Genomic DNA, 26,074 nt, shown 5'->3' with positions numbered 1-26,074 from the left:
TGCTTATCGAATGCAAACCCAAAGTGAATTGAAAGCTATTCTTGAACCATTGTTAGCACATGCATAAGTCTGGTCTCTTTTGATTTTTTTTTAAACTGACGCTCATTATAACCCGAGATTGGAAGCACGTAATAGGTCAAGCAGGTTATCAATCAAACGGTGGCCATTTTAGCTTTCAAACGATGTGCCACTTCAGAGATACTAAAACAACGGGACACCGAGAGGCGCCGGTAAATGTACTGACGTGTCCATCACGGCCAAGGGCGGGGGGATCTTTAGATGTAGGGTTAGGGTCAGATCAGGTAAGGCACCCCTGCATGCTGTACAGGAGCAGGTTCACAGGTCGGGGTCACAGGTCGGGGGTCACAGGTCGGGGTTGAAGATGAAGTCCAGAGCTTGTCGCTCTCCCGCTGCCACGTTGGGATGCCAGAGGTCCACACTGAAGATGACACGAGGCCCGTCCTCTGCCAGGCCTTCAGAACCAACACGGGTACAATGTTACTGTTACTGTTACAATGTTACTGTTGTTACAATGTTACTGTTACAATGTTACTGTTACTGTTGTTATAATGTTACTGTTACAATGTTACTGTCACTGTTACTGTTGTTACAATGTTACTGTTACAATGTTACTGTTACTGTTACAATCTTACTGTTACTGTTGTTACAATGTTACTGTTACTGTTGTTATAATGTTACTGTTACAATGTTACTGTCACTGTTACTGTTGTTACAATGTTACTGTTACAATGTTACTGTTACTGTTACAATGTTACTGTTACTGTTACAATGTTACTGTTACTGTTACAATCTTACTGTTACTGTTGTTACAATGTTACTGTTACTGTTGTTATAATGTTACTGTTACAATGTTACTGTCACTGTTACTGTTGTTACAATGTTACTGTTACAATGTTACTGTTACTGTTACAATGTTACTGTTGCTGTTACTGTTGTTACAATGTTACTGTTACAATGTTACTGTCACTGTTACTGTTGTTACAATGTTACTGTTACAATGTTACTGTTACTATGTTACTGTTACTGTTGTTACAATGTTACTGTTACTGTTGTTATAATGTTACTGTTACAATGTTACTGTCACTGTTACTGTTGTTACAATGTTACCGTTACAATGTTACTGTTACTGTTACAATGTTACTGTTACTGTTGTTACAATGTTACTGTTACTGTTACTGTTGTTACAATGTCACTGTTACTGTTACAATGTTACTGTTACAATGTTACTGTTACTGTTGTTACAATGTTACTGTTACAATGTTACTGTTACTGTTACAATGTTACTGTTACAATGTTACTGTTACTGTTGTTACAATGTTACTGTTACAATGTTACTGTTACTGTTACAATGTTACTGTTACAATGTTACTGTTACTGTTGTTACAATGTTACTGTTACAATGTTACTGTTACTGTTACTGTTGTTACAATGTCACTGTTACTGTTACAATGTTACTGTTACTGTTGTTACAATGTTGCTGTTGTTACTGGTGTTACTGTTGTTACTGTTGTTACTGATGTTACTGATGTTACTGTTGTTACTGTTGTTACTGTTGTTACTGTTGTTACTGATGTTACTGATGTTACTGTTGTTACTGATGTTACTGATGTTACTGTTGTTACTGATGTTACTGATGTTACTGTTGTTACTGATGTTACTGTTGTTACTGTTGTTACTGTTGTTACTGATGTTACTGTTGTTACTGTTGTTACTGATGTTACTGATGTTACTGATGTTACTGATGTTACTGTTACTGATGTTACAATGTTAATGTTACTGTTGTTATAATCTTACTGTTACAATGTTACTGTCACTGTTACTGTTGTTACAATGTTACTGTTACAATGTTACTGTTACTGTTACAATGTTACTGTTACTGTTGTTACAATGTTACTGTTACAATGTTACTGTTACTGTTGTTACAATGTTACTGTTGTTACTGTTGTTACTGATGTTACTGTTGTTACTGTTGTTACTGATGTTACTGATGTTACTGATGTTACTGGTGTTACTGATGTTACTGATGTTACTGTTGTTACTGTTGTTACTGATGTTACTGTTACTGATGTTACTGATGTTACTGTTGTTACTGTTGTTACTGTTGTTACTGGTGTTACTGATGTTACTGATGTTACTGATGTTACTGATGTTACTGTTGTTACTGTTGTTACTGATGTTACTGTTACTGATGTTACTGATGTTACTGTTGTTACTGTTGTTACTGTTGTTACTGTTGTTACTGTTGTTACTGTTGTTACTGTTGTTACTGATGTTACTGTTACTGATGTTACTGATGTTACTGTTGTTACTGATGTTACTGTTGTTACTGATGTTACTGATGTTACTGTTGTTACTGATGTTACTGTTGTTACTGATGTTACTGTTGTTACTGATGTTACTGTTGTTACTGATGTTACTGTTGTTACTGATGTTACTGTTGTTACTGTTGTTACTGATGTTACTGTTGTTACTGATGTTACTGTTGTTACTGATGTTACTATTGTTACTGATGTTACTGTTGTTACTGATGTTACTGTTGTTACTGTTGTTACTGATGTTACTGTTGTTACTGATGTTACTGATGTTACTGATGTTACTGTTGTTACTGTTGTTACTGATGTTACTGGTGTTACTGTTGTTACTGATGTTACTGTTGTTACTGATGTTACTGATGTTACTGTTGTTACTGTTGTTACTGATGTTACTGATGTTACTGATGTTACTGTTGTTACTGATGTTACTGTTGTTACTGATGTTACTGATGTTACTGATGTTACTGTTGTTACTGATGTTACTGTTGTTACTGATGTTACTGATGTTACTGTTGTTGCTGATGTTACTGTTGTTACTGTTGTTACTGTTGTTACTGATGTTACTGATGTTACTGATGTTACTGTTGTTACTGATGTTACTGATGTTACTGATGTTACTGTTGTTACTGTTGTTACTGATGTTACTGGTGTTACTGATGTTACTGTTGTTACTGATGTTACTGATGTTACTGATGTTACTGATGTTACTGTTGTTACTGATGTTACTGTTGTTACTGATGTTACTGTTGTTACTGTTGTTACTGATGTTACTGATGTTACTGTTGTTACTGTTGCTGTTGTTACTGTTGTTACTGATGTTACTGATGTTACTGATGTTACTGTTGTTACTGTTGCTGTTGTTACTGTTGTTACTGATGTTACTGATGTTACTGATGTTACTGTTGTTACTGTTGTTACTGATGTTACTGTTGTTACTGTTGTTACTGATGTTACTGATGTTACTGTTGTTACTGATGTTACTGATGTTACTGTTGTTACTGTTGTTACTGATGTTACTGTTGTTACTGTTGTTACTGATGTTACTGTTGTTACTGTTGTTACTGTTGTTACTGATGTTACTGTTGTTACTGATGTTACTGTTGTTACTGATGTTACTGTTGTTACTGATGTTACTGATGTTACTGATGTTACTGTTGTTACTGTTGTTACTGATGTTACTGATGTTACTGTTGTTACTGATGTTACTGTTGTTACTGTTGTTACTGTTGTTACTGATGTTACTGTTGTTACTGTTGTTACTGATGTTACTGATGTTACTGTTGTTACTGTTGTTACTGATGTTACTGTTGTTACTGTTGTTACTGATGTTACTGATGTTACTGTTGTTACTGTTGTTACAGATGTTACTGATGTTACTGATGTTACTGTTGTTACTGTTGTTACTGTTGTTACTGTTGTTACTGTTGTTACTGATGTTACTGATGTTACTGTTGTTACTGATGTTACTGTTGTTACTGATGTTACTGATGTTACTGTTGTTACTGTTGTTACTGATGTTACTGATGTTACTGATGTTACTGTTGTTACTGTTGTTACTGTTGTTACTGTTGTTACTGATGTTACTGATGTTACTGTTGTTACTGATGTTACTGTTGTTACTGATGTTACTGATGTTACTGTTGTTACTGATGTTACTGTTGTTACTGTTGTTACTGATGTTACTGTTGTTACTGTTGTTACTGTTGTTACTGATGTTACTGATGTTACTGATGTTACTGTTGTTACTGATGTTACTGATGTTACTGATGTTACTGTTGTTACTGATGTTACTGTTGTTACTGATGTTACTGATGTTACTGTTGTTACTGATGTTACTGATGTTACTGTTGTTACTGTTGTTACTGATGTTACTGATGTTACTGATGTTACTGTTGTTACTGATGTTACTGATGTTACTGATGTTACTGTTGTTACTGTTGTTACTGATGTTACTGTTGTTACTGATGTTACTGATGTTACTGATGTTACTGTTGTTACTGATGTTACTGTTGTTACTGATGTTACTGATGTTACTGATGTTACTGTTGTTACTGTTGTTACTGTTGTTACTGTTGTTACTGATGTTACTGATGTTACTGTTGTTACTGATGTTACTGTTGTTACTGATGTTACTGATGTTACTGTTGTTACTGATGTTACTGTTGTTACTGTTGTTACTGATGTTACTGTTGTTACTGTTGTTACTGTTGTTACTGATGTTACTGATGTTACTGATGTTACTGTTGTTACTGATGTTACTGATGTTACTGATGTTACTGTTGTTACTGATGTTACTGTTGTTACTGATGTTACTGATGTTACTGTTGTTACTGATGTTACTGATGTTACTGTTGTTACTGTTGTTACTGATGTTACTGATGTTACTGTTGTTACTGATGTTACTGATGTTACTGATGTTACTGATGTTACTGTTGTTACTGATGTTACTGATGTTACTGTTGTTACTGTTGTTACTGTTGTTACTGATGTTACTGTTGTTACTGATGTTACTGTTGTTACTGTTGTTACTGATGTTACTGATGTTACTGTTGTTACTGATGTTACTGTTGTTACTGTTGTTACTGATGTTACTGTTGTTACTGTTGTTACTGATGTTACTGTTGTTACTGATGTTACTGATGTTACTGTTGTTACTGTTGTTACTGTTGTTACTGATGTTACTGATGTTACTGTTGTTACTGATGTTACCGATGTTACTGTTGTTACTGATGTTACTGTTGTTACTGATGTTACTGTTGTTACTGATGTTACTGTTGTTACTGATGTTACTGATGTTACTGATGTTACTGTTGTTACTGATGTTACTGATGTTACTGTTGTTACTGTTGTTACTGATGTTACTGTTGTTACTGATGTTACTGATGTTACTGTTGTTACTGATGTTACTGATGTTACTGTTGTTACTGATGTTACTGATGTTACTGTTGTTACTGTTGTTACTGTTGTTACTGATGTTACTGTTACTGTTGTTACTGATGTTACTGTTGTTACTGTTGTTACTGTTGTTACTGTTGTTACTGATGTTACTGATGTTACTGTTGTTACTGATGTTACTGTTGTTACTGATGTTACTGATACTGATGTTACTGTTGTTACTGATGTTACTGTTGTTACTGTTGTTACTGTTGTTACTGATGTTACTGATGTTACTGTTGTTACTGTTGTTACTGATGTTACTGTTGTTACTGATGTTACTGTTGTTACTGATGTTACTGATGTTACTGTTGTTACTGTTGTTACTGTTGTTACTGATGTTACTGTTGTTACTGATGTTACTGATGTTACTGTTGTTACTGTTGTTACTGTTGTTACTGTTGTTACTGATGTTACTGTTGTTACTGTTGTTACTGTTGTTACTGATGTTACTGTTGTTACTGATGTTACTGATGTTACTGATGTTACTGTTGTTACTGATGTTACTGATGTTACTGATGTTACTGTTGTTACTGATGTTACTGATGTTACTGTTGTTACTGATGTTACTGATGTTACTGATGTTACTGTTGTTACTGATGTTACTGATGTTACTGATGTTACTGTTGTTACTGATGTTACTGATGTTACTGTTGTTACTGTTGTTACTGTTGTTACTGATGTTACTGATGTTACTGATGTTACTGTTGTTACTGTTGTTACTGTTGTTACTGATGTTACTGTTGTTACTGTTGTTACTGATGTTACTGATGTTACTGTTGTTACTGTTGTTATTGATGTTACTGTTGTTACTGATGTTACTGATGTTACTGTTGTTACTGATGTTACTGTTGTTACTGTTGTTATTGATGTTACTGTTGTTACTGATGTTACTGATGTTACTGATGTTGCTGTTGTTACTGTTGTTACTGTTGTTACTGATGTTACTGTTGTTACTGATGTTACTGTTGTTACTGATGTTACTGATGTTACTGATGTTACTGTTGTTACTGTTGTTACTGTTGTTACTGATGTTACTGTTGTTACTGTTGTTACTGATGTTACTGATGTTACTGTTGTTACTGATGTTACTGATGTTACTGTTGTTACTGATGTTACTGTTGTTACTGATGTTACTGATGTTACTGATGTTACTGATGTTACTGTTGTTACTGATGTTACTGATGTTACTGTTGTTACTGATGTTACTGATGTTACTGTTGTTACTGTTGTTACTGTTGTTACTGATGTTACTGTTGTTACTGTTGTTACTGTTGTTACTGATGTTACTGATGTTACTGTTGTTACTGATGTTACTGATGTTACTGTTGTTACTGATGTTACTGTTGTTACTGATGTTACTGTTGTTACTGATGTTACTGTTGTTACTGATGTTACTGATGTTACTGATGTTACTGTTGTTACTGATGTTACTGATGTTACTGTTGTTACTGTTGTTACTGATGTTACTGTTGTTACTGATGTTACTGATGTTACTGTTGTTACTGATGTTACTGATGTTACTGTTGTTACTGATGTTACTGATGTTACTGTTGTTACTGTTGTTACTGTTGTTACTGTTGTTACTGTTGTTACTGATGTTACTGTTGTTACTGATGTTACTGATGTTACTGTTGTTACTGATGTTACTGATGTTACTGATGTTACTGCTGTTACTGATGTTACTGATGTTACTGATGTTACTGTTGTTACTGATGTTACTGTTGTTACTGATGTTACTGCTGTTACTGATGTTACTGTTGTTACTGATGTTACTGTTACTGTTGTTACTGATGTTACTGTTGTTACTGTTGTTACTGTTGTTACTGTTGTTACTGATGTTACTGATGTTACTGTTGTTACTGATGTTACTGTTGTTACTGATGTTACTGATACTGATGTTACTGTTGTTACTGATGTTACTGTTGTTACTGTTGTTACTGTTGTTACTGATGTTACTGATGTTACTGTTGTTACTGTTGTTACTGATGTTACTGTTGTTACTGTTGTTACTGTTGTTACTGATGTTACTGTTGTTACTGTTGTTACTGTTGTTACTGATGTTACTGTTGTTACTGTTGTTACTGTTGTTACTGTTGTTACTGATGTTACTGATGTTACTGATGTTACTGTTGTTACTGTTGTTACTGATGTTACTGTTGTTACTGATGTTACTGTTGTTACTGATGTTACTGTTGTTACTGTTGTTACTGTTGTTACTGATGTTACTGTTGTTACTGATGTTACTGTTGTTACTGTTGTTACTGTTGTTACTGATGTTACTGATGTTACTGTTGTTACTGATGTTACTGTTGTTACTGATGTTACTGTTGTTACTGTTGTTACTGTTGTTACTGTTGTTACTGATGTTACTGTTGTTACTGATGTTACTGATGTTACTGTTGTTACTGTTGTTACTGTTGTTACTGTTGTTATTGATGTTACTGTTGTTACTGATGTTACTGTTGTTACTGTTGTTACTGATGTTACTGATGTTACTGTTGTTACTGTTGTTACTGTTGTTACTGATGTTACTGTTGTTACTGATGTTACTGTTGTTACTGTTGTTACTGATGTTACTGATGTTACTGTTGTTACTGATGTTACTGTTGTTACTGTTGTTACTGTTGTTACTGATGTTACTGATGTTACTGATGTTACTGTTGTTACTGTTGTTACTGATGTTACTGATGTTACTGATGTTACTGTTGTTACTGTTGTTACTGATGTTACTGTTGTTACTGTTGTTACTGATGTTACTGATGTTACTGATGTTACTGTTGTTACTGATGTTACTGATGTTACTGTTGTTACTGTTGTTACTGATGTTACTGATGTTACTGATGTTACTGTTGTTACTGATGTTACTGTTGTTACTGATGTTACTGTTGTTACTGATGTTACTGATGTTACTGATGTTACTGTTGTTACTGATGTTACTGATGTTACTGATGTTACTGTTGTTACTGTTGTTACTGATGTTACTGTTGTTACTGATGTTACTGATGTTACTGATGTTACTGATGTTACTGTTGTTACTGATGTTACTGTTGTTACTGATGTTACTGTTGTTACTTTTGTTACTGTTGTTACTGATGTTACTGTTGTTACTGATGTTACTGTTGTTACTGATGTTACTGTTGTTACTTTTGTTACTGTTGTTACTGATGTTACTGTTGTTACTGTTGTTACTGATGTTACTGATGTTACTGATGTTACTGATGTTACTGTTGTTACTGTTGTTACTGATGTTACTGTTGTTACTGATGTTACTGATGTTACTGTTGTTACTGATGTTACTGTTGTTACTGTTGTTACTGATGTTACTGATGTTACTGTTGTTACTGATGTTACTGTTGTTACTGATGTTACTGTTGTTACTGTTGTTACTGATGTTACTGTTGTTATTGATGTTACTGATGTTACTGATGTTACTGATGTTACTGTTGTTACTGTTGTTACTGATGTTACTGTTGTTACTGTTGTTACTGTTGTTACTGATGTTACTGTTGTTACTGTTGTTACTGATGTTACTGATGTTACTGATGTTACTGTTGTTACTGATGTTACTGTTGTTACTGATGTTACTGTTGTTACTGATGTTACTGTTGTTACTGATGTTACTGATGTTACTGATGTTACTGTTGTTACTGATGTTACTGATGTTACTGTTGTTACTGTTGTTACTGTTGTTACTGATGTTACTGATGTTACTGATGTTACTGATGTTACTGATGTTACTGTTGTTACTGTTGTTACTGTTGTTACTGATGTTACTGATGTTACTGTTGTTACTGTTGTTACTGATGTTACTGTTGTTACTGTTGTTACTGTTGTTACTGATGTTACTGTTGTTACTGATGTTACTGATGTTACTGTTGTTACTGGTGTTACTGTTGTTACTGATGTTACTGATGTTACTGTTGTTACTGATGTTACTGTTGTTACTGTTGTTATTGATGTTACTGTTGTTACTGATGTTACTGTTGTTGCAAGACGTCTGTATTTGTCATGCACACACGTGCAAGATGGACAACACACAGGAACATACTGTCTATACCGAACAACTGTGACCTCATTTTCTTCTTCTAAATTCATGCTATATTATGTTATTATGTTATTTGATACTATCTTGTCTAGCACAGTCTCTGGAGCGTAACAGTAAGAAGCATTTTGTATGAAAGTATTCTGTACTTCTGTATGACAACTATTAAAGAACTTGAACTTGAACTTGAACACACACATGGATTGGGTCGCCGATGAAATTCCTTCTCTGCACTTGACCCATCCCATCGTCCTTCCCTCCAGGGCAGCCGGGACCAATCAGAGTGCTCCTGTCCGTCTTCGTCAGGGACGCGACAGTGTTAGCGATCTGTTCTGTGTGTTTTTTCCATTGGGTTTATCTCTTTTTCTGGAGGAGAAACCCTTGCGAGCACAGAGGGGGAGAACATGCAAATTCCACACAGAAAGGGAGATACCCCACCTGGGTACCTGGCAACCTGGTCCACAAGTGGGAATCGAACCCATGACCTTCTTACTGTGTTAACCACTACACCACCTTCTTTCCTATTCTTTCCAACAACTACATTTCCCTTGGAGCCTCACGTATAAACATGACATAAACATAAAACATATAGCATTCACTCATATCTATACGTCATTCCAGATCATATCTATAACTCCAATTAGTTTAGTCTGCTCTCCTGTATATAAATACTCTGTTGACTCACCATTCTACAGAGATCTAGACTATAGGGCTCATTACTGTAACCTATAGGCAGGGGTGCGTTGTTGATTTCAAAGCTGGTTGCACTGTGTTTTAATGACACCACGTGCAAGCATGCTCCCGGGCGTGTGCGCGCACTCCCGTGCATGCGCATAAATGTTCCCTTGCATACGCACAGACTAAAGACAATGGGCCTCATTCAACAATACTCTCTTATTATTTTTCTTATATTCTTGCTTACCTGTCTGTTAAGAGAACAATAAGAAAAGCCACCGCCACATTCATCAAGCCGTTCTTAACGTCCAAATCTGTGCTTACCCAGGTGTCTTACATCATGAATCCCATTCATTCTTAAACTGAAATGCGCGTTCGCGCTCAATTAATTTCTATACAGATACGCCCGCCATCTCCTTATAAGGCGGATGAGGCAGGCTAGCTTCAGGCTGAGCTCAGACTAGGCCTCAGAGTGAATGGATCATGAGTCGGTGGGAAGGTGGCAAAACTAGTGTGGTAGATTGCACAAGGACCAATCAGCATGGGTATGGGCGGGTTAATTTTCCATTGATGGGGATTTGATTGGCTGTTTTTAAATAAAGTGCGGCTGCGGGATTAATAACGTTAACGTTAGTTCGGCCAAAGAAACAAATATACTACCGGTAATTAAAATGGTTGGACCTGCGAGATTTGTACTTTGTACTTTTTAGGTCTGCATTTTAAATGTAAGGAGTAAAGAAATGTAATTGAGTAAAAGTACAAGTATACAAACCTAATAATACTTGAGTAAAGTACAAATCCCCCAAAACAGTACTTAAGTATTGTAACAAAGTACAATTACTCAAGTACTATACCCCCCTGCATATCAAAGAAAACGGGAAAAACACAAACACTTTGGTAAATCGTAAATCGGTGCATCGAGAACTTATTGATACAATGACGGGTAGACAATTGATGTATCCATAGTTTGGCATCCCTAGAGTGCACCACCTGAGAGAATCACAAACCACCGATGTGGCACAGCGGTGTAGTGGTTAACACTGTGGCCTCACAGCAAGAAGGTCCTGGGTTCGATTCCCACTTGGGGACCAGGTTGCCACCAGGTGGGGTATCTCCCGGGCCTTTCTGTGTGGAGTTTGCATGTTCTCCCCCTCTGTGCTCGCAAGGGTTCCCCCTCCAGAATATAAAAACCCAATGGAAAAACATGCACAACAGATCGCTAACACTGTCGTGTCCCTGACGAAGACGGGCAGGAGCACTTGGATTGGTCCCCGGGGCGCGGCTTCAACCCCTGTCTGCTCGCGGCTGCCCTTGGGGGGGAAGGACGACGGGATGGGTTAAGCGCAGAGAGGAAATATCATCGGCGACCCAAAATAAATGCGTGTGTGTGTGTTCCTGTGTGTCGTCCATCTCGCATGTGTGTGTTCCTGTGTGTCGTCTATCTCGCATGTGTGTGTGTGTGTGTTCCTGTGTGTCGTCCATCTAGCATGTGTGTGTGTGTGTGTGTTCCTGTGTGTTGTCCATCTCGCATGTGTGTGTGTGTGTTCCTGTGTGTTGTCCATCTCGCATGTGTGTGTGTGTGTTCCTGTGTGTTGTCCATCTCGCATGTGTGTGTGTGTGTGTGTGTGTGTGTGTGTTCCTGTGTGTCGTCCATCTCGCATGTGTGTGTGTGTGTGTTCCTGTGTGTTGTCCATCTCGCATGTGTGTGTGTGTGTGTGTGTTCCTGTGTGTCGTCCATCTCGCATGTGTGTGTTCCTGTGTGTCGTCCATCTCGCATGTGTGTGTCGCTGCGTGACAATGTGCTGTGATAATGTGCTTCTTCAAGTCCAGTTTCATTTAATTAATTTACTTTTCATTTCAGAAGGTTTCTAAGTGAGTGTTTGAACATGTGACCACAGACCTTTATGGGAGACGGTGTGGAGGAACGAGTCGTCCAGCAGGAGACAGTGACCTTCTGACCAGCACTGAGGTTCTCCTCCCACCACCAGGTCACACTGAGCAGGCGTCTGCAGACCTGGGGAGCATCAGACCACACTGAGCAGGCGTCTGCAGACCTGGGGAGCATCAGATCACACTGAGCAGGCGTCTGCAGACCTGGGGAGCATCAGATCACACTGAGCAGGCGTCTGCAGACCTGGGGAGCATCAGATCACACTGAGCAGGCGTCTGCAGACCTGGGGAGCATCAGATCACACTGAGCAGGCGTCTGCAGACCTGGGGAGCATCAGATCACACTGAGCAGGCGTCTGCAGACCTGGGGAGCATCAGATCACACTGAGCAGGCGTCTGCAGACCTGGGGAGCATCAGATCACACTGAGCAGGCGTCTGCAGAACTGGGGAGCATCAGATCACACTGAGCAGGCGTCTGCAGACCTGGGGAGAGTCAGGTCACACTGAGCAGGCGTCTGCAGACCTGGGGAGCATCAGATCACACTGAGCAGGCGTCTGCAGACCTGGGGAGCATCAGATCACACTGAGCAGGCGTCTGCAGACCTGGGGAGAGTCAGGTCACACTGAGCAGGCGTCTGCAGACCTGGGGAGCGTCAGGGGGTCACGTCCTTTACATGGAAGACCTTTTAAGACCTTTTTAAGACCTTTTTAAGACCAATTTGAGTAGAATGTAAGGCCTATTTCATCGTACTGGCAAAGAAAAAATGTGAAGGAAAATTACTATTCTGATTATCAAATGTAAGATTTCATTTTAAGGAACCCTTCATTTTAAGGAACCCTTTCCGATAACAATTGCCATGTTACCTTTACAAGTTCACTATTTTCATATGAAACGTTACAAGTACATTTTTCTTCTTCTTTCTATCTTTTTTTCCCATCCCCCTATAGTCATTATGCCAATTCCCTTCCTGGTCGCTGCACGCTGCCCTACTATTGGTCTGGAGAGGGTGTAGACTACCACATGCTGCCCTACTGTCGGTCTGGGGAGGGTGTAGACTAACACATGCTGCCCTACTGTTGGTCTGGGGAGGGTGTAGACTACCACACGCTGCCCTACTGTCAGTCTGGGGAGGGTGTAGACTACCTCATGCTGCCCTACTGTCGGTCTGGGGAGGGTGTAGACTACCACATGCTGCCCTACTGTCTGTCTGGGGAGGGTGTAGACTACCACATGCTGCCCTACTGTCAGTCTGGGGAGGGTGTAGAACTACCACATGCTGCACTACTGTCGGTCTAGGGAGGGTGTAGACTACCACATGCTGCCCTACTGTCAGTCTGGGGAGGGTGTAGACTACCACATGCTGCCCTACTGTCGGCCTGGGGAGGGTGTAGACTACCACATGCTGCCCCACTGTCAGCCTGGGGAGGGTGTAGACTACCACATGCTGCCCTACTGTCGGTCTGGGGAGGGTGTAGACTACCACATGCTGCCGTACTGTCGGTCTGGGAGGGTGTAGACTACCACATGCTGCCCTACTGTCAGTCTGAGGAGGGTGTAGACTACCACATGCTGCCCTACTGTCAGTCTGGGAGGGTGTAGACTACCACATGCTGCCCTACTGTCAGTCTGGGGAGGGTGTAGACTACCACATGCTGCCCTACTGTCAGTCTGGGAGGGTGTAGACTACCACATGCTGCCCTACTGTCGGTCTGGGGAGGGTGTAGACTACCACATGCTGCCCTACTGTAGGTCTGGGGAGGGTGTAGACTACCACATGCTGCCCTACTGTTGGTCTGGGGAGGGTGTAGACTACCACATGCTGCCCTACTGTCGGCCTGGGGAGGGTGTAGACTACCACATGCTGCCCTACTGTCAGTCTGGGGAGGGTGTAGACTACCACATGCTGCCCTACTGTCGGCCTGGGGAGGGTGTAGACTACCACATGCTGCCCTACTGTCGGTCTGGGGAGGGTGTAGACTACCACATGCTGCCCTACTGTCGGTCTGGGAGGGTGTAGACTACCACATGCTGCCCTACTGTCAGTCTGAGGAGGGTGTAGACTACCACATGCTGCCCTACTGTCGGTCTGGGGAGGGTGTAGACTACGACATGCTGCCCTACTGTTGGTCTGGGGAGGGTGTAGACTACCACACGTTGCCCTACTGTCGGCCTGGGGAGGGTGTAGACTACCACATGCTGCCCTACTGTCGGTCTGGGGAGGGTGTAGACTACCACATGCTGCCCTACTGTCGGTCTGGAGAGGGTGTATACTACCACATGCTGCCCTACTGTCGGTCTGGGGAGGGTGTAGACTACCACATGCTGCCCTACTGTTGGTCTGGAGAGGGTGTAGACTACCACATGCTGCCCTACTGTCAGTCAGGGGAGGGTGTATACTACCACATGTTGCCCTACTGTTGGTCTGGGGAGGGTGTAGACTACCACACGCTGCCCTACTGTCAGTCTGGGGAGGGTGTAGACTACCTCATGCTGCCCTACTGTCGGTCTGGGGAGGGTGTAGACTACCACATGCTGCCCTACTGTCTGTCTGGGGAGGGTGTAGACTACCACATGCTGCCCTACTGTCAGTCTGGGTAGGGTGTAGACTACCTCATGCTGCCCTACTGTTGGTCTGGGGAGGGTGTAGACTACCACATGCTGCCCTACTGTCAGTCTGGGGAGGGTGTAGACTACCACATGCTGCCCTACTGTCAGTCTGGGGAGGGTGTAGACTACACACATGCTGCCCTACTGTCGGTCTGGGGAGGGTGTAGACTACCACATGCTGCCCTACTGTTGGTCTGGAGAGGGTGTAGACTACCACATGCTGCCCTACTGTCGGTCTGGAGAGGGTGTATACTACCACATGCTGCCCTACTGTTGGTCTGGGGAGGGTGTAGACTACCACATGCTGCCCTACTGTCAGTCTGGGGAGGGTGTAGACTACCACATGCTGCCCTACTGTCGGTCTGGAGAGGGTGTAGACTACCACATGCTGCCCTACTGTTTGTCTGGGGAGGGTGTAGACTACCACATGCTGCCCTACTGTCAGTCTGGGGAGGGTGTAGACTACCACATGCTGCCCTACTGTCGGTCTGGAGAGGGTGTAGACTACCACATGCTGCCCTACTGTTGGTCTGGGGAGGGGGTAGACTACCACACGCTGCCCTTCTGTCAGTCTGGGGAGGGTGTAGACTACCACATGCTGCCCTACTGTTGGTCTGGAGAGGGTGTATACTACCACATGCTGCCCTACTGTTTGTCTGGGGAGGGTGTAGACTACCACACGCTGCCCTACTGTCAGTCTGGGGAGGGTGTAGACTACCTCATGCTGCCCTACTGTCGGTCTGGGGAGGGTGTAGACTACCACATGCTGCCCTACTGTCTGTCTAGGGAGGGTGTAGACTACCACATGCTGCCCTACTGTCAGTCTGGGGAGGGTGTAGACTACCTCATGCTGCCCTACTGTCGGTCTGGGGAGGGTGTATACTACCACATGCTGCCCTACTGTCTGTCTGGGGAGGGTGTAGACTACCACATGCTGCCCTACTGTCCGTCTGGGGAGGGTGTAGACTACCACATGCTGCCCTACTGTCAGTCTGGGGAGGGTGTAGACTACCAAATGCTGCCCTACTGTCAGTCTGGGGAGGGTGTAGACTACCACATGCTGCCCTACTGTCAGTCTGGGAGGGTGTAGACTACCACATGCTGCCCTACTGTCGGTCTGGGGAGGGTGTAGACTACCACATGCTGCCCTACTGTCGGTCTGGGGAGGGTGTAGACTACCACATGCTGCCCTACTGTTGGTCTGGGGAGGGTGTAGACTACCACATGCTGCCCTACTGTCGGCCTGGGGAGGGTGTAGACTACCACATGCTGCCCTACTGTCAGTCTGGGGAGGGTGTAGACTACCACATGCTGCCCTACTGTCGGCCTGGGGAGGGTGTAGACTACCACATGCTGCCCTACTGTCGGCCTGGGGAGGGTGTAGACTACCACATGCTGCCCTACTGTCGGTCTGGGGAGGGTGTAGACTACCACATGCTGCCCTACTGTCGGTCTGGGAAGGTGTAGACTACCACATGCTGCCCTACTGTCAGTCTGAGGAGGGTGTAGACTACCACATGCTGCCCTACTGTCGGTCTGGGGAGGGTGTAGACTACGACATGCTGCCCTACTGTTGGTCTGGGGAGGGTGTAGACTACCACACGCTGCCCTACTGTCGGCCTGGGGAGGGTGTAGACTACCACATGCTGCCCTACTGTCGGTCTGGGGAGGGTGTAGACTACCACATGCTGCCCTACTGTCGGTCTGGAGAGGGTGTATACTACCACATGCTGCCCTACTGTCGGTCTGGGGAGGGTGTGTACTACCACATGCTGCCCTACTGTTGGTCTGGAGAGGGTGTAGACTACCACATGCTGCCCTACTGTCAGTCAGGGGAGGGTGTATACTACCACATGCTGCCCTACTGTTGGTCTGGGGAGGGTGTAGACTACCACACGCTGCCCTACTGTCAGTCTGGGGAGGGTGTAGACTACCTCATGCTGCCCTACTGTCGGTCTGGGGAGGGTGTAGACTACCACATGCTGCCCTACTGTCTGTCTGGGGAGGGTGTAGACTACCACATGCTGCCCTACTGTCGGTCTGGGGAGGGTGTAGACTACCACATGCTGCCGTACTGTCGGTCTGGGAGGGTGTAGACTACCACATGCTGCCCTACTGTCAGTCTGAGGAGGGTGTAGACTACCACATGCTGCCCTACTGTCAGTCTGGGAGGGTGTAGACTACCACATGCTGCCCTACTGTCAGTCTGGGGAGGGTGTAGACTACCACATGCTGCCCTACTGTCAGTCTGGGAGGGTGTAGACTACCACATGATGTCCTACTGTCGGTCTGGGGAGGGTGTAGACTACCACATGCTGCCCTACTGTCGGTCTGGGGAGGGTGTAGACTACCACATGCTGCCCTACTGTTGGTCTGGGGAGGGTGTAGACTACCACATGCTGCCCTACTGTCGGCCTGGGGAGGGTGTAGACTACCACATGCTGCCCTACTGTCAGTCTGGGGAGGGTGTAGACTACCACATGCTGCCCTACTGTCGGCCTGGGGAGGGTGTAGACTACCACATGCTGCCCTACTGTCGGTCTGGGGAGGGTGTAGACTACCACATGCTGCCCTACTGTCGGTCTGGGAGGGTGTAGACTACCACATGCTGCCCTACTGTCAGTCTGAGGAGGTTGTAGACTACCACATGTTGCCCTAATGTCGGTCTGGGGAGGGTGTAGACTATGACATGCTGCCCTACTGTTGGTCTGGGGAGGGTGTAGACTACCACACGCTGCCCTACTGTCGGCCTGGGGAGGGTGTAGACTACCACATGCTGCCCTACTGTCGGTCTGGGGAGGGTGTAGACTACCACATGCTGCCCTACTGTCGGTCTGGAGAGGGTGTATACTACCACATGCTGCCCTACTGTCGGTCTGGGGAGGGTGTAGACTACCACATGCTGCCCTACTGTTGGTCTGGAGAGGGTGTAGACTACCACATGCTGCCCTACTGTCAGTCAGGGGAGGGTGTATACTACCACATGCTGCCCTACTGTTGGTCTGGGGAGGGTGTAGACTACCACACGCTGCCCTACTGTCAGTCTGGGGAGGGTGTAGACTACCTCATGCTGCCCTACTGTCGGTCTGGGGAGGGTGTAGACTACCACATGCTGCCCTACTGTCGGTCTGGGGAGGGTGTAGACTACCACATGCTGCCCTACTGTCGGTCTGGGGAGGGTGTAGACTACCACATGCTGCCCTACTGTCGGTCTGGGGAGGGTGTAGACTACCATATGCTGCCCTACTGTCAGTCTGGGGAGGGTGTAGACTACCACATGCTGCCCTACTGTCGGCCTGGGGAGGGTGTAGACTACCACATGCTGCCCCACTGTCAGCCTGGGGAGGGTGTAGACTACCACATGCTGCCCTACTGTCGGTCTGGGGAGGGTGTAGACTACCACATGCTGCTGTACTGTCGGTCTGGGAGGGTGTAGACTACCACATGCTGCCCTACTGTCAGTCTGAGGAGGGTGTAGACTACCACATGCTGCCCTACTGTCAGTCTGGGAGGGTGTAGACTACCACATGCTGCCCTACTGTCAGTCTGGGGAGGGTGTAGACTACCACATGCTGCCCTACTGTCAGTCTGGGAGGGTGTAGACTACCACATGCTGCCCTACTGTCGGTCTGGGGAGGGTGTAGACTACCACATGCTGCCCTACTGTCGGTCTGGGGAGGGTGTAGACTACCACATGCTGCCCTACTGTTGGTCTGGGGAGGGTGTAGACTACCACATGCTGCCCTACTGTCGGCCTGGGGAGGGTGTAGACTACCACATGCTGCCCTACTGTCAGTCTGGGGAGGGTGTAGACTACCACATGCTGCCCTACTGTCGGCCTGGGGAGGGTGTAGACTACCACATGCTGCCCTACTGTCGATCTGGGAGGGTGTAGACTACCACATGCTGCCCTACTGTCAGTCTGAGGAGGGTGTAGACTACCACATGCTGCCCTACTGTCGGTCTGGGGAGGGTGTAGACTACGACATGCTGCCCTACTGTTGGTCTGGGGAGGGTGTAGACTACCACACGCTGCCCTACTGTCGGCCTGGGGAGGGTGTAGACTACCACATGCTGCCCTACTGTCGGTCTGGGGAGGGTGTAGACTACCACATGCTGCCCTACTGTCGGTCTGGAGAGGGTGTATACTACCACATGCTGCCCTACTGTCGGTCTGGGGAGGGTGTAGACTACCACATGCTGCCCTACTGTTGGTCTGGAGAGGGTGTAGACTACCACATGCTGCCCTACTGTCAGTCAGGGGAGGGTGTATACTACCACATGCTGCCCTACTGTTGGTCTGGGGAGGGTGTAGACTACCACACGCTGCCCTACTGTCAGTCTGGGGAGGGTGTAGACTACCTCATGCTGCCCTACTGTCGGTCTGGGGAGGGTGTAGACTACCACATGCTGCCCTACTGTCTGTCTGGGGAGGGTGTAGACTACCACATGCTGCCCTACTGTCAGTCTGGGGAGGGTGTAGAACTACCACATGCTGCCCTACTGTCGGTCTAGGGAGGGTGTAGACTACCACATGCTGCCCTACTGTCAGTCTGGGGAGGGTGTAGACTACCACATGCTGCCCTACTGTCGGCCTGGGGAGGGTGTAGACTACCACATGCTGCCCCACTGTCAGCCTGGGGAGGGTGTAGACTACCACATGCTGCCCTACTGTCGGTCTGGGGAGGGTGTAGACTACCACATGCTGCCGTACTGTCGGTCTGGGAGGGTGTAGACTACCACATGCTGCCCTACTGTCAGTCTGAGGAGGGTGTAGACTACCACATGCTGCCCTACTGTCAGTCTGGGAGGGTGTAGACTACCACATGCTGCCCTACTGTCAGTCTGGGGAGGGTGTAGACTACCACATGCTGCCCTACTGTCAGTCTGGGAGGGTGTAGACTACCACATGCTGCCCTACTGTCGGTCTGGGGAGGGTGTAGACTACCACATGCTGCCCTACTGTCGGTCTGGGGAGGGTGTAGACTACCACATGCTGCCCTACTGTTGGTCTGGGGAGGGTGTAGACTACCACATGCTGCCCTACTGTCGGCCTGGGGAGGGTGTAGACTACCACATGCTGCCCTACTGTCAGTCTGGGGAGGGTGTAGACTACCACATGCTGCCCTACTGTCGGCCTGGGGAGGGTGTAGACTACCACATGCTGCCCTACTGTCGGTCTGGGGAGGGTGTAGACTACCACATGCTGCCCTACTGTCGGTCTGGGAGGGTGTAGACTACCACATGCTGCCCTACTGTCAGTCTGAGGAGGGTGTAGACTACCACATGCTGCCCTACTGTCGGTCTGGGGAGGGTGTAGACTACGACATGCTGCCCTACTGTTGGTCTGGGGAGGGTGTAGACTACCACACGCTGCCCTACTGTCGGCCTGGGGAGGGTGTAGACTACCACATGCTGCCCTACTGTCGGTCTGGGGAGGGTGTAGACTACCACATGCTGCGTTACTGTCGGTCTGGAGAGGGTGTATACTACCACATGCTGCCCTACTGTCGGTCTGGGGAGGGTGTAGACTACCACATGCTGCCCTACTGTTGGTCTGGAGAGGGTGTAGACTACCACATGCTGCCCTACTGTCAGTCAGGGGAGGGTGTATACTACCACATGCTGCCCTACTGTTGGTCTGGGGAGGGTGTAGACTACCACACGCTGCCCTACTGTCAGTCTGGGGAGGGTGTAGACTACCTCATGCTGCCCTACTGTCGGTCTGGGGAGGGTGTAGACTACCACATGCTGCCCTACTGTTGGTCTGGGGAGGGTGTAGACTACCACATGCTGCCCTACTGTCGGCCTGGGGAGGGTGTAGACTACCACATGCTGCCCTACTGTCAGTCTGGGGAGGGTGTAGACTACCACATGCTGCCCTACTGTCGGCCTGGGGAGGGTGTAGACTACCACATGCTGCCCTACTGTCGGTCTGGGGAGGGTGTAGACTACCACATGCTGCCCTACTGTCGGTCTGGGAGGGTGTAGACTACCACATGCTGCCCTACTGTCAGTCTGAGGAGGGTGTAGACTACCACATGCTGCCCTACTGTCGGTCTGGGGAGGGTGTAGACTACGACATGCTGCCCTACTGTTGGTCTGGGGAGGGTGTAGACTACCACACGCTGCCCTACTGTCGGCCTGGGGAGGGTGTAGACTACCACATGCTGCCCTACTGTCGGTCTGGGGAGGGTGTAGACTACCACATGCTGCCCTACTGTCGGTCTGGAGAGGGTGTATACTACCACATGCTGCCCTACTGTCGGTCTGGGGAGGGTGTAGACTACCACATGCTGCCCTACTGTTGGTCTGGAGAGGGTGTAGACTACCACATGCTGCCCTACTGTCAGTCAGGGGAGGGTGTATACTACCACATGCTGCCCTACTGTTGGTCTGGGGAGGGTGTAGACTACCACACGCTGCCCTACTGTCAGTCTGGGGAGGGTGTAGACTACCTCATGCTGCCCTACTGTCGGTCTGGGGAGGGTGTAGACTACCACATGCTGCCCTACTGTCTGTCTGGGGAGGGTGTAGACTACCACATGCTGCCCTACTGTCAGTCTGGGTAGGGTGTAGACTACCTCATGCTGCCCTACTGTTGGTCTGGGGAGGGTGTAGACTACCACATGCTGCCCTACTGTCAGTCTGGGGAGGGTGTAGACTACACACATGCTGCCCTACTGTCGGTCTGGGGAGGGTGTAGACTACCACATGCTGCCCTACTGTTGGTCTGGAGAGGGTGTAGACTACCACATGCTGCCCTACTGTCGGTCTGGAGAGGGTGTATACTACCACATGCTGCCCTACTGTTGGTCTGGGGAGGGTGTAGACTACCACATGCTGCCCTACTGTCAGTATGGGGAGGGTGTAGACTACCACATGCTGCCCTACTGTCGGTCTGGAGAGGGTGTAGACTACCACATGCTGCCCTACTGTTTGTCTGGGGAGGGTGTAGACTACCACATGCTGCCCTACTGTCAGTCTGGGGAGGGTGTAGACTACCACATGCTGCCCTACTGTCGGTCTGGAGAGGGTGTAGACTACCACATGCTGCCCTACTGTTGGTCTGGGGAGGGTGTAGACTACCACACGCTGCCCTTCTGTCAGTCTGGGGAGGGTGTAGACTACCACATGCTGCCCTACTGTTGGTCTGGAGAGGGTGTATACTACCACATGCTGCCCTACTGTTTGTCTGGGGAGGGTGTAGACTACCACACGCTGCCCTACTGTCAGTCTGGGGAGGGTGTAGACTACCTCATGCTGCCCTACTGTCGGTCTGGGGAGGGTGTAGACTACCACATGCTGCCCTACTGTCGGCCTGGGGAGGGTGTAGACTACCACATGCTGCCCTACTGTCGGTCTGGGGAGGGTGTAGACTACCACATGCTGCCCTACTGTCGGTCTGGGAGGGTGTAGACTACCACATGCTGCCCTACTGTCAGTCTGAGGAGGGTGTAGACTACCACATGCTGCCCTACTGTCGGTCTGGGGAGGGTGTAGACTACGACATGCTGCCCTACTGTTGGTCTGGGGAGGGTGTAGACTACCACACGCTGCCCTACTGTTGGCCTGGGGAGGGTGTAGACTACCACATGCTGCCCTACTGTCGGTCTGGGGAGGGTGTAGACTACCACATGATGCCCTACTGTCGGTCTGGAGAGGGTGTATACTACCACATGCTGCCCTACTGTCGGTCTGGGGAGGGTGTAGACTACCACATGCTGCCCTACTGTTGGTCTGGAGAGGGTGTAGACTACCACATGCTGCCCTACTGTCAGTCAGGGGAGGGTGTATACTACCACATGCTGCCCTACTGTTGGTCTGGGGAGGGTGTAGACTACCACACGCTGCCCTACTGTCAGTCTGGGGAGGGTGTAGACTACCTCATGCTGCCCTACTGTCGGTCTGGGGAGGGTGTAGACTACCACATGCTACCCTACTGTCTGTCTGGGGAGGGTGTAGACTACCACATGCTGCCCTACTGTCAGTCTGGGTAGGGTGTAGACTACCTCATGCTGCCCTACTGTTGGTCTGGGGAGGGTGTAGACTACCACATGCTGCCCTACTGTCAGTCTGGGGAGGGTGTAGACTACCACATGCTGCCCTACTGTCAGTCTGGGGAGGGTGTAGACTACACACATGCTGCCCTACTGTCGGTCTGGGGAGGGTGTAGACTACCACATGCTGCCCTACTGTTGGTCTGGAGAGGGTGTAGACTACCACATGCTGCCCTACTGTCGGTCTGGAGAGGGTGTATACTACCACATGCTGCCCTACTGTTGGTCTGGGGAGGGTGTAGACTACCACATGCTGCCCTACTGTCAGTCTGGGGAGGGTGTAGACTACCACATGCTGCCCTACTGTCGGTCTGGAGAGGGTGTAGACTACCACATGCTGCCCTACTGTTTGTCTGGGGAGGGTGTAGACTACCACATGCTGCCCTACTGTCAGTCTGGGGAGGGTGTAGACTACCACATGCTGCCCTACTGTCGGTCTGGAGAGGGTGTAGACTACCACATGCTGCCCTACTGTTGGTCTGGGGAGGGTGTAGACTACCACACGCTGCCCTTCTGTCAGTCTGGGGAGGGTGTAGACTACCACATGCTGCCCTACTGTTGGTCTGGAGAGGGTGTATACTACCACATGCTGCCCTACTGTTTGTCTGGGGAGGGTGTAGACTACCACACGCTGCCCTACTGTCAGTCTGGGGAGGGTGTAGACTACCTCATGCTGCCCTACTGTCGGTCTGGGGAGGGTGTAGACTACCACATGCTGCCCTACTGTCTGTCTAGGGAGGGTGTAGACTACCACATGCTGCCCTACTGTCAGTCTGGGGAGGGTGTAGACTACCTCATGCTGCCCTACTGTCGGTCTGGGGAGGGTGTAGACTACCACATGCTGCCCTACTGTCTGTCTGGGGAGGGTGTAGACTACCACATGCTGCCCTACTGTCTGTCTGGGGAGGGTGTAGACTACCACATGCTGCCCTACTGTCTGTCTGGGGAGGGTGTAGACTACCACATGCTGCCCTACTGTCCGTCTGGGGAGGGTGTAGACTACCACATGCTGCCCTACTGTCAGTCTGGGGAGGGTGTAGACTACCACATGCTGCCCTACTGTCAGTCTGGGGAGGGTGTAGACTACCACATGCTGCCCTACTGTCAGTCTGGGGAGGGTGTAGACTACCACATGCTGCCCTACTGTCTGGGGAGGGTGTAGACTACCACATGCTGCCCTACTGTCTGGGGAGGGTGTAGACTACCACATGCTGCCCTACTGTCTGGGGAGGGTGTATACTACCACATGCTGCCCTACTGTTGGTCTGGATAGGGTGTAGACTACCACATGCTGCCCTACTGTTGGTCTGGAGAGGGTGTAGACTACCACATGCTGCCCTACTGTCGGTCTGGAGAGGGTGTATACTACCACATGCTGCCCTACTGTTGGTCTGGGGAGGGTGTAGACTACCACATGCTGCCCTACTGTCTGTCTGGGGAGGGTGTAGACTACCACATGCTGCCCTACTGTCTGGGGAGGGTGTAGACTACCACATGCTGCCCTACTGTCTGGGGAGGGTGTAGACTACCACATGCTGCCCTACTGTCTGGGGAGGGTGTAGACTACCACATGCTGCCCTACTGTCTGGGGAGGGTGTATACTACCACATGCTGCCCTACTGTTGGTCTGGAGAGGGTGTAGACTACCACATGCTGCCCTACTGTCGGTCTGGGGAGGGTGTAGACTACCACATGCTGCCCTACTGTCAGTCTGGGGAGGGTGTAGACTACCACATGCTGCCCTACTGTCAGTCTGGGGAGGGTGTAGACTACCACATGCTGCCCTACTGTCAGTCTGGAGAGGGTGTAGACTACCACATGCTGCCCTACTGTCGGTCTGGGGAGGGTGTAGACTACCACATGATGCCCTACTGTCAGTCTGGGGAGGGTGTAGACTACACACATGCTGCCCTACTGTCGGTCTGGGGAGGGTGTAGACTACCACATGCTGCCCAACTGTTGGTCTGGAGAGGGTGTAGACTACCACATGCTGCCCTACTGTCGGTCTGGAGAGGGTGTATACTACCACATGCTGCCCTACTGTTGGTCTGGGGAGGGTGTAGACTACCACATGCTGCCCTACTGTCAGTCTGGGGAGGGTGTAGACTACCACATGCTGCCCTACTGTCGGTCTGGAGAGGGTGTAGACTACCACATGCTGCCCTACTGTTTGTCTGGGGAGGGTGTAGACTACCACATGCTGCCCTACTGTCAGTCTGGGGAGGGTGTAGACTACCACATGCTGCCCTACTGTTGGTCTGGAGAGGGTGTATACTACCACATGCTGCCCTACTGTTTGTCTGGTGAGGGTGTAGACTACCACACGCTGCCCTACTGTCAGTCTGGGGAGGGTGTAGACTACCTCATGCTGCCCTACTGTCGGTCTGGGGAGGGTGTAGACTACCACATGCTGCCCTACTGTCTGTCTGGGGAGGGTGTAGACTACCACATGCTGCCCTACTGTCAGTCTGGGGAGGGTATAGACTACCTCATGCTGCCCTACTGTCGGTCTGGGGAGGGTGTATACTACCACATGCTGCCCTACTGTCTGTCTGGGGAGGGTGTAGACTACCACATGCTGCCCTACTGTCAGTGTGGGGAGGGTGTAGACTACCACATGCTGCCCTACTGTCAGTCTGGGGAGGGTGTAGACTACCACATGCTGCCCTACTGTTGGTCTGGGGAGGGTGTAGACTACCACATGCTGCCCTACTGTCGGTCTGGGGAGGGTGTAGACTACCACATGCTGCCCTACTGTCGGTCTGGGGAGGGTGTAGACTACCACATGCTGCCCTACTGTCGGTCTGGGGAGGGTGTATACTACCACATGCTGCCCTACTGTTGGTCTGGAGAGGGTGTAGACTACCACATACTGCCCTACTGTCAGTCTGGGGAGGGTGTAGACTACCACATGCTGCCCTACTGTCGGTCTGGGGAGGGTGTAGACTACCACATGCTGCCCTACTGTCAGTCTGGGGAGGGTGTAGACTACCACATGCTGCCCTACTGTTGGTCTGGGGAGGGTGTAGACTACCACATGCTGCCCTACTGTCAGTCTGGGGAGGGTGTAGACTACCACATGCTGCCCTACTGTCTGTCTGGGGAGGGTGTAGACTACCACATGCTGCCCTACTGTCTGGGGAGGGTGTAGACTACCACATGCTGCCCTACTGTCTGTCTGGGGAGGGTGTAGACTACCACATGCTGCCCTACTGTCTGGGGAGGGTGTAGACTACCACATGCTGCCCTACTGTCTGGGGAGGGTGTAGACTACCACATGCTGCCTTACTGTCTGGGGAGGGTGTAGACTACCACATGCTGCCCTACTGTCTGGGGAGGGTGTATACTACCACATGCTGCCCTACTGTTGGTCTGGAGAGGGTGTAGACTACCACATGCTGCCCTACTGTCGGTCTGGGGAGGGTGTAGACTACCACATGCTGCCCTACTGTTGGTCTGGAGAGGGTGTAGACTACCACATGCTGCCCTACTGTCAGTCTGGGGAGGGTGTAGACTACCACATGCTGC

The 26,074-nt window shown here is 47.7% G+C and overlaps 1 protein-coding gene across 1 annotated transcript in view; it reads right to left on the bottom strand.

Annotated features, from left to right (window-relative positions):
• Nucleotides 1-363: 363 nt before the first annotated feature.
• Nucleotides 364-26,074, bottom strand: part of asphd1 (aspartate beta-hydroxylase domain containing 1) — a gene marked incomplete at both ends in the record, with an annotated part of 47,610 nt that continues 21,899 nt past the window's right edge. Inside the window, 2 exons of the mRNA XM_084339474.1 lie at nucleotides 364-473; nucleotides 11,888-12,001. Of these exons, the coding sequence (XP_084195600.1) occupies nucleotides 364-473; nucleotides 11,888-12,001 (224 nt within the window). The remainder of the gene's footprint in view (nucleotides 474-11,887; nucleotides 12,002-26,074) is intronic.

The sequence above is a fragment of the Notolepis coatsorum genome (assembly GCF_963971535.1).
Source record: "Notolepis coatsorum genome assembly, contig: SCAFFOLD_260, whole genome shotgun sequence".
In the NCBI taxonomy this organism is placed as follows: domain Eukaryota; kingdom Metazoa; phylum Chordata; class Actinopteri; order Aulopiformes; family Paralepididae; genus Notolepis; species Notolepis coatsorum.
The sequence above is the reverse complement of the archived record's forward strand: the minus strand, read 5'-3'. Positions and strand labels throughout refer to the sequence as shown.